Raw genomic sequence first — 12,388 nt, forward strand, 5'->3', positions numbered from 1 at the left:
AGAAAGTCATATGGTAGGGACCAGAAGGAGTCATATGGTAGAGATCAGGAACAAGAACCTTAGGTCAATTGCAGTTCCTTGGTGTCCTCACTTGTCCCACAGAACAAAAGCCAATTCTAGTGCTCCCATTGGACCAATTAACACTTCCTTTCTAGACTTGTGCAGAAATCTCAGCATAGAGTACCCAATTCATTTTTCCAATGAAGGGACACTTTACTGTGGCAAATCCACCTACCCTGTTGTGTGTTATGGAGGCAAAACCCATGCAAACAGGGTGAATGTGCAAACTCCAGGTGACCCAGAATGGAACCTGGCTAAATCATCGCACCAGATTGCCAACCCCAAGAATTCACTAACTCAATATTTAGAGAGATTTAACTAAGGTGCTCGGTCAGGATGAATGACTAATAGTTCAATAAGCAAAAATCAATGAGTAATTGTGCAAAAATCAAAAGGAGTTAAAGAATGTTGCAAAGTAATAGATGAAAAGAGAAAATAAATTGGCCAATCATTCAACTCCCAACTGGTTCTCCTCCCATATTCTTCAATTCCTTTAACCCAAGAGCTTTATCGAACTCCTTGAAAACACAAGGCAAGATCCACCACTTCACCAGCAGCGCACTCCCTTGTGGATTTCCCAATGGCGTGGGGGTGCCCACACAAACTCCATTGGCCAGCAGCCAGGACAGATGATCCTGCTGTTGCACCAGAAAGGGGGGGGGGGGGAGAAGGGGGAGGGAGGAAAGAAGAGATGGAGAATCACACCCACAATTTGTCCTCAACTACTGTGGTAACCAATCCCAGAGACCATCTGGGTGGAGAAGTTGCTCATCCCAGGCCTAAATGGTTTACATCATATCCTTTGACTGGGACCCTTGTCCTAGACTCCATGCCCTAGGCAACATCCTTCTGACATTTGCCTCTAATCCCATTAGAATTTATAGGTGACATTCCTCCCTCCCCAGGTTTTCCTCAACTCCTGGACCTAACCGACTCAATCTCTCCTCATTCATCCCACCATCACGCTGGTAAACCTGCACTGCACTCTCCTCCAACAATATTCTTGGTGTGGTCTCACCAAGGCCCTGTATAACTGCAACAAGACATCCTTGCTCCAGGACTCTGTCATCTTGCTACATCACTGCCTGCTGCACTTGGGAGCCCTATGTCCCAAAGATGTGCAGGTTAGGTGGATTGGCCACACTAAATTGCCCCTTTGGATAATTGGGTATTCAAAAAAAACCATTTAATCCACATAATGCATGTGTGAATCCTCTCAGATTCCCAGCAACAGTTTTTCATGTGCAGGCCCAAAGCATCCCACATGTAGTGTTTCAAATATCTCTATTCAAAGTGTGGGATGACATGTGACAGGAGCATCAGAAAAGTAGAAACAATATTAAGAAACTAGTCCAGTTGTAACTGTTGTCCATTTTGCCTGTTGGGATGAGCACGTAGTGTTGAACAAAGATATTTTTTTTAAAAAGCTAACTTTACCATTTAAATAAGATTTGACAAGTTCAGAGGTGAAAGTTATTAAACCAAATACTATTTCTCAAACTATATAACTATTCTCTGCCAAAACACTCCCAAATCCTAGGAGTCAGATGATATACGACTGCTCTGCATCTCCATCTGGTGGAGATGCATCACATTCTTTACAGTATACATGTTACTGTTACAGTAACCACACCATCATTTGCCTTCCATCTTATCCTTCACAATTTCCACCGAGATATTAGATTGACAGTCCAACAAATTAAGCACAACTCTGGTGAGTTAGAGATGCTGAACACGAGAGCTGTGAAACTGTCAGGGGTGAAGATGTCAAGTCCCCAAGTGGAGGTAGGCTATGTTGCACATAAAACAGCAAGGCAAGAAAGTTCAGTCAAGAATTTAATAGGATTTGTTTCATTCCATGTACTTTTAGCATCTGGTTTGCCAAATACAACAATCACTGAAAGAAAAACACAACTTCCTTAAATATTACAAAGTCACATTTACAATCAAAGCCTCCCCGATGGAGTGGTACTAAAGTTAGACAGGTCATTTGCTGCTGCTGCCCCAAGATTTAGTTCAGTAAAAAGCAAATACTTACAGCAGGGATGCTGCAAGACTACGAAATACTTTCCATCGGAAGGTGCTCCAACCAGCTACAAGTTATAGCTAGAAGGTTATGTTGCACATAGATAAATACATTGAGATTTCAGACGGTGATGAGTTCAAGACATGTGCATTTGTTTGCAGCTCCTGCATAGAACTAGACCACAGATAAAGGCCAACATGAGGGATGCCACAGCAGCTGCAAGAAGGATGCCATCAGCAAGGTTTCCTGTGAGGAAGGAGAGATTTAGAAGTCTGCTCAAAATACTTTTTCCTCCCCTCCCCCTTATTTCATGGCCAACATTTAGGCAGCTCAACGCTGGGGTGCTGCAAGGAGAGCTGCTCCATCTTTACCAATAATGCTTCAAAATTAGAATGTCAATATACATACATGGCAGTTGTATGTTGCTAGACTAGTATGTTGCTAGACTAATGGTAAAGTTGCAATAAATCTAGAATACAAAACCAAATTGAAACCATTAGCTGTTCACTCATGAAATGCCTTTTAGGCATGGAAATCTGGAAATGTTGATCACCCAGTGCCAAGAATTGGTTTAGGGCACAAGAGTTTAATTTGTTCCACATGAAAGAGAAGCAGGTGGGCCCAAACCTAGTTACCACAAAAGCAGTTTTGCATTTCCAAAAGCGGTGGAAGGGAGCTGGTGATGCTTTCCAGAAAATGCTCAATAAACACCCAAAGTAGGTGGTGGAAATATAGCTTTATCAGCAGATTGCAGGAGCTGTTCTATGCAAGTTTGGACAAGTTGCCCTTTGCTATCTGGATGATGGTGCTACAGAAATGCAACACATTCCATACCTGTTGTCTGAGATGACTCTGCAACATTTCCTTCAAGGGCAAAAAGTATGGGTCTCTTCAGTGTTACCAGTTCTTGATGTTGAAGTGTTTCAGACAAGGCGTCAGCAGAAGTGTTGAAGTCTGAATTTCTAGCTATCCCTGGCAAGGAGGAGATACAGACAGTCAATATTTCTCCAATAGTTCCAAAACATATGGCTAGAATTTAAGTGTTACTTACTTTTTCCAGCATCACAAGTCATTGTACACTCTTCTATTTCAGACAGAACGCACACAGTTGCACTACAATGAAAGTAGACCTAGGACCCAAAAAAAAAGTATTGAAGTGAAATTCGCCACCAAATCAAGGATTAGTGCAAGTAGTAAAAGTCTAACCTCTCCACTCAGCTGTGTTTGAATGTGTCGTCTCCAGAATGCAAACGTCTTCACTTCAAATCGTTTGTGATGTGTTGGGAACACCAGGTTGGGAGTTGATGCATGCAGCTGGGTCAAGTAGTTATCCCTATAATATGGGCACCTGGATACCAAAAAAAAAAAAGAAGATTTTAATTTGTAAGATATTTAATCTGGAGGGAAAATAAATCCACCCATGACCCTTCTACAAAACCAACAGTTAAAATGATAGTGTTGTGGAAGGAATAAAAATTTGGTCAAGACAGCCAATCCTTGAATGACATCAACATCACTAGAGGGCAATAGGTGCTCAAACCCTGGCAAGAGTTGTTAAGGACTAGATTATGGACTTTAGGAAAAGGGCAAAATGTTTAGGAACTGGAAGGCCAGTTAAATAAATTAGATTATGGTCAAGGCCAAAATAAAGCAAATTTCATTGCTGTCACCTGCAAATTTCTTATTGAAAAGAGCAGTTTCCCGTTTTGGTTAAAACACTTTTAGTCGGAGAAGACATTTAACAAGCAGCAAGAGTCACCAACAATCCCTGAAAAAATTAAAGAGGATGGTTTCATTTGTAGTTCCAGTGCAGGCGGCCTTTTAGCCCCATCAAGCCTGCATCAATCCTGAAATAGCATGCTACCCAGGCCCACATGGAATGAGGAAACTGGAGCATCCAGAGGCAACCCATAGCCCATGGAGAACATTCAAACTCCACATGGACCATCAAGGCCAGAATCAAACCAAAGTCCAGTAATTACAGTCTACAGCAAGTGGCAAAAATCGACCAACAAGAATCTAAATAGCTATCGTCAAACCTGGTCAGTCAATGAGGAGCAACTACAATAAGAATACTTGCCCATTCACAAGAATGCTCCATTTTCTACCATGACGAGGGTCCAGTGTTTGTGTTGCCCAGCAGTCATTCAGTAAGAGTGCAATGCTGGCATCAGCTCTGTGGAGCAGGCGTACTTCTACATACACTGGCTCCCTAAGAAGTCTCACTAGAGGGAAGTCTTCATCAGTAAACCAAGTACTATACGACTCATCTGCAGGAGAAAGTTAGGGTCAGCAAGAGTTGTACAGGCCCTAGTATTCTTCAGATTCTTGAGAATAAAGTTAAATTACCTTTTGCAATCCTCATTTCCATTTTCAGAACACCATCCTTCACTACGAAAGGCAGGGGTGAAGGAGTATTTACCACAAGCATCAAAGGAAGGTCCCTACTGCCAGTCAAATGGCATATCACATGCAACCTAGAAAGCAATAACTGATGTTATGTCATGAGGAAAATGCCAAATATTGAGACTTATATTGGGCATGGCAGGGGAGAAGGTTGATCTTACAGATGGGGCCAGATTTTAATCTTCATTTTACTATGGTTCATAAATATTCATTTATGAATGCAATTTAAGCTAATCATTGTAGGGTTGCAAACCAATGTGGGAAATTATTAATTAAATTCAGTTAGACATTTTGAAGCCAAGAGGCTTGCCCTCTTGTGGCCTGATTATTGCATTCTGTCTAATGTTTAAAGCTACAGGACAAGTCTATTGAAGAAAGGTCACCACAAGGTTACTTCAGGAGAGGTGTCTCGGCAGTTTGGCTTTGAAAGTTTATCTAAGTTATGGAATAATTTGTCACATGGATGGATCTGGTCACCAAGTTGAGCTGTCAAGTGATGGAAGTTGAAAAATCTCATTTCAAGTGGGACCAAGTTATTAGTTGTCAATGTTAGCTTACCTGAAAGTGCTCTCTCTGGTTATAGAGCCACGAGGTCCACTTTGGGTTTTCCTTTTTGCCATTATATCCACTTTGTAAGTGATGTTTGGCCCAGCAATCTATATAAAAAGAGAAAAAAAAAATGCTCATTGAAATCTGTCCTCCACCCAAGAAACAACACTATTGCTATTGTTAAAATCTTACCATTCGTGTGGCCCCGCATGAATCAAGGGGAAAGCGGAAGATAACAAATTCAGTTGTCTTGACTAGAGGCACACATTGAGAACTCTTGTTATTCAACAAGTAGACAGAGCCAAGATGGAGTGGGGGTACTGTTGCAGCCTTGGATATTACAATTGTAAATAGCCCGTTGGTGGTGCAGTCAATATAAGCTGGGGAAGAAAAAAAGTTCATATTCCCTTAGCAAAATGATTCCAACAAATCCAGGTGGCAAAGTGCTGCACAAAATCAAATCTAACTATTCACCAACACTACTAAACAATTATAAGTTTGTTATAAAGCACACTTAATACTTTGACTTCAAATTTTAAGGCCTAAACAAGTATGTAGAAAGTCAGGATCTGGGACAAGCTTGCAAATTATTAGTAAGACTCTTCCTGTAACAGGAATTAAATTTAACCAACCGGTTTTCCCATAAAAGCAAGGGGATTTCTTGTCAGCTGGATCGTAGCAGCATCCTTTGGCATTACATGCCAGCTCACCAAGTGAGGCATTGCCACAGCCTACACGGTCCTTGGCACCAACATCACAAATGTAGGCTTTGTCTGCAAAACAGTAGAAGCTGCAATGAATACCAAGCAGTTGAGTTCAGTTTACAACAAGTTAGATACAGACACAAACTTGGTCTTCATGCAGTCCAGAAATCCTGTTGTCCACTAATTATTAATGATTCTGATCTAGTTGCAAGCTCTGCATCAAGTCTGGAACCTCACACATACACAGCTGAATTACATCAAAGGCGTCTGTACATCATACTTCGCTGACAACTTTCTGGAAAAAGGTGATACTCCAGCAGCACTTCCAACACCTGGCATATTATGAATATGCCCACTAAATTGGTGCCAAGTATTTTTCTCCCTCCAGGTAATCTGAAGTGCACAATTTGACACATCAAACATACACAAATATCATCTTTATACAAGCTTTGAAACTGGACACATCTAGCAACGCTCACAAGTTTACACATGAATATCATACCTCCATTTGGCATCAGGTCCATGGTGAAAGAGGCTGGAGTGAATGTAGCTGGTGTGAGATCAATAGGGACAGTGGTAACTGTGGCATTGGCTGGCACCTGGGTCACTGGGATAGTGGCTACTGGAACCGTGGCATTGGCTGGCACCTGGGTCACTGGGATAGTGGCATTGGCTGGCACCTGGGTCACTGGAACAGTGGCTACGGGAACTGTGGCACTGGCTGGCACATGGGTCACTGGGATAGTGGCTACTGGAACCGTGGCATTGGCTGGCACCTGGGTCACTGGGATAGTGGCATTGGCTGGCACCTGGGTCACTGGAACAGTGGCTATGGGAACTGTGGCACTGGCTGGCACATGGGTCACTGGGATAGTGGCTACTGGAACCGTGGCACTGGCTGGCACCTGGGTCACTGGAACAGTGGCATTGGCTGGCACCTGGGTCACTGGAACAGTGGCTACGGGAACTGTGGCACTGGCTGGCACATGGGTCACTGGGACCGTGGCATTAAATGGCACATGGGTCACTGGAACAGTGGCATTGGCTGGCACATGGGTCACTGGAACCGTGGCATTGAATGGCACATGGGTCACTGGAACCGTGGCTACTGGAACCGTGGCATTGGCTGGCACATGGGTCACTGGAACAGTGGCGACTGGAACTGTGGCACTGGCTGGCACATGGGTCACTGGGATAGTGGCTACTGGAAATGTGACATTGGCTGGCACCTGGGTCACTGGAACAGTGGCACTGGCTGGCACCTGGGTCACTGGGACCGTGGCTACTGGAACTGTGGCATTGGCTGGCACCTGGGTCACTGGGACTGTGGCTACTGGAACAGTGGCATTGGCTGGCACCTGGGTCACTGGGACAGTGGCTACGGGAACTGTGGCACTGGCTGGCACATGGGTCACTGGGATAGTGGCTACGGGAACTGTGGCATTGGCTGGCACCTGGGTCACTGGAACAGTGGCTATGGGAACTGTGGCATTGGCTGGCACATGGGTCACTGGAACAGTGGCTACGGGAACTGTGGCATTGGCTGGCACATGGGTCACTGGGACCGTGGCATTGAATGGCACATGGGTCACTGGGACCGTGGCATTGGCTGGCACATGGGTCACTGGGACCGTGGCATTGGCTGGCACATGGGTCACCGGGACCGTGGCATTGGCTGGCACATGGGTCACCGGAACCGTGGCATTGGCTGGCACATGGGTCACTGGGATAGTGGCTACTGGAACCGTGGCATTGGCTGGCACATGGGTCACCGGAACAGTGGCTACTGGAACTGTGGCACTGGATGGCACATGGGTCACTGGAACCGTGGCTACTGGAACCGTGGCATTGGCTGGCACATGGGTCACTGGGATAGTGGCTACTGGAACTGTGGCATTGGCTGGCACATGGGTCACTGGAACAGTGGCTACTGGAACAGTGGCATTGGCTGGCACATGGGTCACTGAAACCGTGGCTACTGGAACCGTGCCACTGGATGGCACATGGGTCACTGGAACCGTGGCTACTGGAACCGTGGCATTGGCTGGCACATGGGTCACTGGGATAGTGGCTACTGGAACTGTGGCATTGGCTGGCACATGGGTCACTGGGACAGTGGCTACTGGAACCGTGGCATTGGCTGGCACATGGGTCACTGGGATAGTGGCTACTGGAACCGTGGCATTGGCTGGCACATGGGTCACTGGGATAGTGGCTACTGGAACCGTGGCATTGGCTGGCACATGGGTCACTGGGATAGTGGCTACTGGAACCGTGGCATTGGCTGGCACATGGGTCACCGGAACAGTGGCTACTGGAACCGTGGCGTTGAATGGCACATGGGTCACTGGGACCGTGGTGTTGAATGGCACATGGATCGCTGGGGCCGTGGCAACTGTGGCATTGGCTGGCACATGGGTCACTGGGACAGTGGCATTGGCTGGCACATGGGTCACTGGGACAGTGGCTACAGGGATGCTGACCAACTCCTGGGCCTCAGGGATGGTGGCTACTGTGGCAGTCTTTGGATCCAAGGAAATGCTTCCTCTTGTCGGAATCACCGTCAGAGATACATCTGTCAGGATTAAAAGACCATTGATCAAGCTGCTGGAGAAATTTATTCAAATACAATGAACACAAACATGGGGTGGGGATGGGACACATGCGTACAGTTACCAAGATCAAACGTCAAGTTCTTGATCAATGTAAGGCACTTCATAACATTCATGCAACAGCCCAACCAAGCTGCTGGCAGAGTGACCAGCACAATAGTTAGGGTTACCTTTTGAGGTGGTCTACTTTCAACAACTTGTTCAGAAGAGATTGCCAGGTAACAGGCAATATTTTTCATTGAGGAGCCTCCAACATGGTTTGATTGAGGAGGCTCCATTTCTTGCAGGAAAAAGGTTGTCAGCTCGACCAGTGGTTTGTTTGTGGGAGGGGGGGGGGCAGGCAGAAGTGTGACGCTCAAGCCTCTCCTGCCCAGAAGCAGATGAGGTGTCCTCAACCATTAAGTGTTGATCCCTGCATGGAGTTTTCTGATATGTTTCTTTCGGTCTGGTCCAATCTCAACTGGACTGCACCCCCTCCTCTCCCATTGAAGACAGAAATAATGAATTAATGGAGAATTTGAGCTTTGACCAAGAGGAAAGGGGTTGATTTCTTCTTCCCCCTCAAATGAGTATATGAAGCAAGGAGGTGTAGGGCAGATGACTAACACAAACTCTATCAATAGAACCAAGATGAAAGTTCACAACAGGATTTAATACAATGCTTGCCACAAGCAGGTTTGCATGGTACTGTGAAAATCCCCTAGTCACCACATTCCAGTACCTGTTTGAGTACACGGAATTGGGAATGGTGGGAGGAAACTCCATGCAGCCACAGGGAGAATGTGCAGACTCCACACAGACAGTGACCCAAGCTGGGAATCAAGCCTGGGACCCTGGCACTGTGAACCACTGTGCTACCCCATACCACTGCAAAGCAACAAACAGTCTACAGACTTACCAGTTACAGAAGCCAATGACGGCAGTGTACAGTTTACAGGAATACGTTCGATAACCATGATTCTTTTAGATTCGTCAATTCCATCAATTCTCAACTCTAGGCTGATGGTATTATTCTAAGAGGAGAAACAGCAGTGAGTAAATTGATAAAAGCTGCTCAACTTACAATGACAAATTCTCTCTGCAACAGCCTTCAACACCATTCATCCAGACGGACCACTCAAGTGGTCCCATTCTTATCTCATCATCGAGGCACTTCCAATACTGCAGTTTAACCACCACTCTTTTCTTTAGATAAGAGCGATATACACTGCATTGGTGGTAGGCTGTCAAGGCATCTCAATTCCACCATTTGTCAAATTCAGACTAGTTACAATGGCATCTTAAGCTAATAATCTGGTAATTTCCCCCAGTATGGAAATACTGATACCACTCTCCACTACCTCCCAACTCCAGCCCAACAACAAGGCTAAAAGAATCTGTTCATAATAATCATACTCCAGGGAGAATTCAGAATGTCAAAATTACCCAACAAGCACATCTTTCGTGACTTGTGGGAGGGAAGCTGAGCACCTGGAGGAAACAGACACTGGGAGAACGTGCAGACTCCGCACAGATAGGGACTCAAGCTGGGAATCAAACCTGGATCCCTGACACTGAAGCAATGGTGCTGTGCTACCATGCCACCCAACAAACACCAGCAATATTGGGGTAATTTATTGATCAGAGTATCAAACCCCATCTCAGATGAAGTCAGGCCTTCTCCTGGTCGATCTGCCACATTGTACCCTCACCAAAGGTCATGCCGCCTGTCTTCACTTGCAACAAACTCCCATTTCCTCCCCCAACCCTCAAAAACAGATACAGGACTGCCCACCCATTGACAATAGCAATGCAGAGAACAGCTTGTACTCACTATGCTATGAACATAGCATCCTTTGTATGGAGTAGTGAAAAGCAAGGACCCATCTGCTTGTGGCACCGTTGCATATGAACAATTGCTGGGCAATGAATGCAAATCTCTCGGTACGCCATGGTTATCTGTTAAACAGGAACAGCAGTTTATTGCTTTGACTGCACATGTCAAAACTCCATGGTAAAATACAATTTAAAAATAAAAATAGGGAAGTCACTCCCTGTAGCAGTGAACACTATATTCTCATTCTGAAGCACTCTGGGCATGGGCAGGTACAGAGGCAGTTCCTGGCAAACTAACACAATCCAGAGCATTTATTCCAATGGGATTTTGCTGCAAATGGCAACACTGGATAACTGGAAGGGTTTCACAGAAGAGCTTTGAAACACCTCAGCACTACAATAAGGCACCAATTGGTTGTCCTCTTTTTCAAATACAGAATGCCAGATTAAAAATGCCATGATCTACAGCCTTAGTCACAAACATGTGCTGTATTATGATCATTGCCATGGCTTACCATGTCTTGTAACCAGGTACCCATTACTGATGCCAAGAATGCTTTGAGGTTTCGGTCTGGTTACAAGCAGAAACTACAGGGTTCCACCAAATCTAACCCAGAAACTTTTATTTTCTGCTTTTAAACATCCCTGCAGAACACTTCCTTCAGGTTAGCTTACTTCAAAGCAAACACAGTTTGTTTACTGCCATAACCAATAGTCCTTACTCAAATTATGGAAATAATTTATTCATAGCATGACAAGTTACATTTAAAGTTAACGGGGCAGGAAAAAAAAAAGTCAGCTAACTTCTCCAAAATCAAGAAATTTGATTGAAGTTTTTGAACACTTGGGGTCAATTTGTAACGTGGAAGGAGCCAAGTGCTCCCCACTGCAGTTTATTATTAGAGAAATGACCCATAGTATGCTAGGGGGAAATCACAGGAATAGTTATTGGAGCAGTAGTTAGGATTATTTAGGGTGTTAAAAGTCAATGTGGCTATCGCGCCACTCTTCTCCCCACCCACCACCCCGCAACATCCCCAAATGTAAATTTAACAAAAGAGTGGAAACCGACATTGAAGCGTTGGCGGTCCTGGACTTACCCACGATGGACAGTCTGAGGTACATTCCATGAAAGGAGTCGTTACGAATTCGCACCATGACGCCGGTCGGCCCACAAGTGATCTCCTCGGGATAGTCAAAGTAGCGGACAGAGGCATTGCTGAGATTGAGGTGGGACGTGTCTAGGCCGCTGATCCAGAAGCAGTTACCCCAGAGGAGGAGGAATAGTATCGAGAGCCCCATCTCGAAATGTCCGTGTCCCCACTGCAGGCGCCGGGAGGCTTTTCAAAGCGGCGTCCTTAACCTTGTTAACGGCGCAGCAATTGCAAATTAAGCCTCCCCTCATTCCATAGGGCGCCATTCAACTGGCAACCCAGATCAAAATTCATTTTGTGCTCAATTGTTTGCATTGAATGATTAACTGGCTCGCAGGTCACGGGGCCTGGTTTTCCTATTAAACACATTACTAATACATTGCAATGAATGTCATGGCATGTCGTTATGATTGGATTCTTCACCCAACTCGAGTTTCTTTGCCAGTTGCATTTAGCTGGCAGGGTCAGGGCTTTTATTTTTGTACAATTAGTGCAACTTTGTTTTTACTTCAACATCTATTATTAAACACCACTAATACTCTCATCCATCTGTTTCTGAAGGGCATCCCCCTATAGACAGCAGACATCCAGGGGACAGTCACTGAATCATATATTAATACAAGTTGTTGACCTGTAACTGAAGCTTACAGTTACCTGAGCAGCTTCCACGGCCACGGTAAATGTTAAGCGTCTCCTGGCAGAATAGTGCCACGTATGGGAGTACACCAGCGTGCAGGGATCCCCAGCAGGGTTGCCCTCGAGTCGGGGCGACACCATTGGTTGAGTCATGCCAGCCAAATGGACATGCTCGATGGCAACCTTACGATCAGCAGGTGATCGAAAGGTCACCCATGCCAGCGATACATGCAGGTCTGCAGGTGAGACTTCAGGTTGAGTGGGATTGGAGGGGATGCTTGTGAAGTCCTTGCTGCTGACCGGAATGCCTGGAGACAAACAGTCCCAAAGGACCTTCCTTGTGATTGAGAGCAGGGAAATTCCTCTTTAGTTACCGTAGGTGCTGATTATGGACTTCTCAGCTTTCTTAAAGACAATCAAAGCATC

The 12,388-nt window shown here is 45.5% G+C and overlaps 1 protein-coding gene across 12 annotated transcripts; it reads right to left on the minus strand.

The window, feature by feature from the left end:
- Positions 1-1,883: 1,883 nt before the first annotated feature.
- On the minus strand, positions 1,884-11,605 carry LOC119975182 (zona pellucida sperm-binding protein 1-like). 12 transcript variants are annotated; one of them, XM_038814775.1, is made up of 15 exons: positions 11,273-11,605; positions 10,171-10,295; positions 9,256-9,370; positions 8,010-8,320; positions 6,831-7,349; positions 6,248-6,683; positions 5,674-5,814; positions 5,234-5,421; positions 5,051-5,148; positions 4,436-4,563; positions 4,167-4,356; positions 3,293-3,434; positions 3,138-3,216; positions 2,921-3,058; positions 1,884-2,332 (listed from the first exon to the last, which is right to left on the minus strand). In XM_038814775.1, the coding sequence occupies exons 1-15, from the start codon at positions 11,472-11,474 to the stop codon at positions 2,223-2,225; spliced, it is 2,922 nt and encodes a 973-aa protein (XP_038670703.1). In that variant the 5' UTR covers positions 11,475-11,605; the 3' UTR covers positions 1,884-2,222. The 12 variants fall into 12 exon arrangements, with proteins under 12 accessions (XP_038670703.1, XP_038670701.1, XP_038670700.1 ...); XM_038814773.1 differs by having other exon boundaries at positions 6,248-6,344; positions 6,474-7,349; XM_038814772.1 differs by having other exon boundaries at positions 6,248-6,938; positions 7,035-7,349; positions 11,273-11,603.
- Positions 11,606-12,388: the final 783 nt, after the last annotated feature.

Source organism: Scyliorhinus canicula, chromosome 12 (assembly GCF_902713615.1).
Source record: "Scyliorhinus canicula chromosome 12, sScyCan1.1, whole genome shotgun sequence".
Taxonomy (NCBI): domain Eukaryota; kingdom Metazoa; phylum Chordata; class Chondrichthyes; order Carcharhiniformes; family Scyliorhinidae; genus Scyliorhinus; species Scyliorhinus canicula.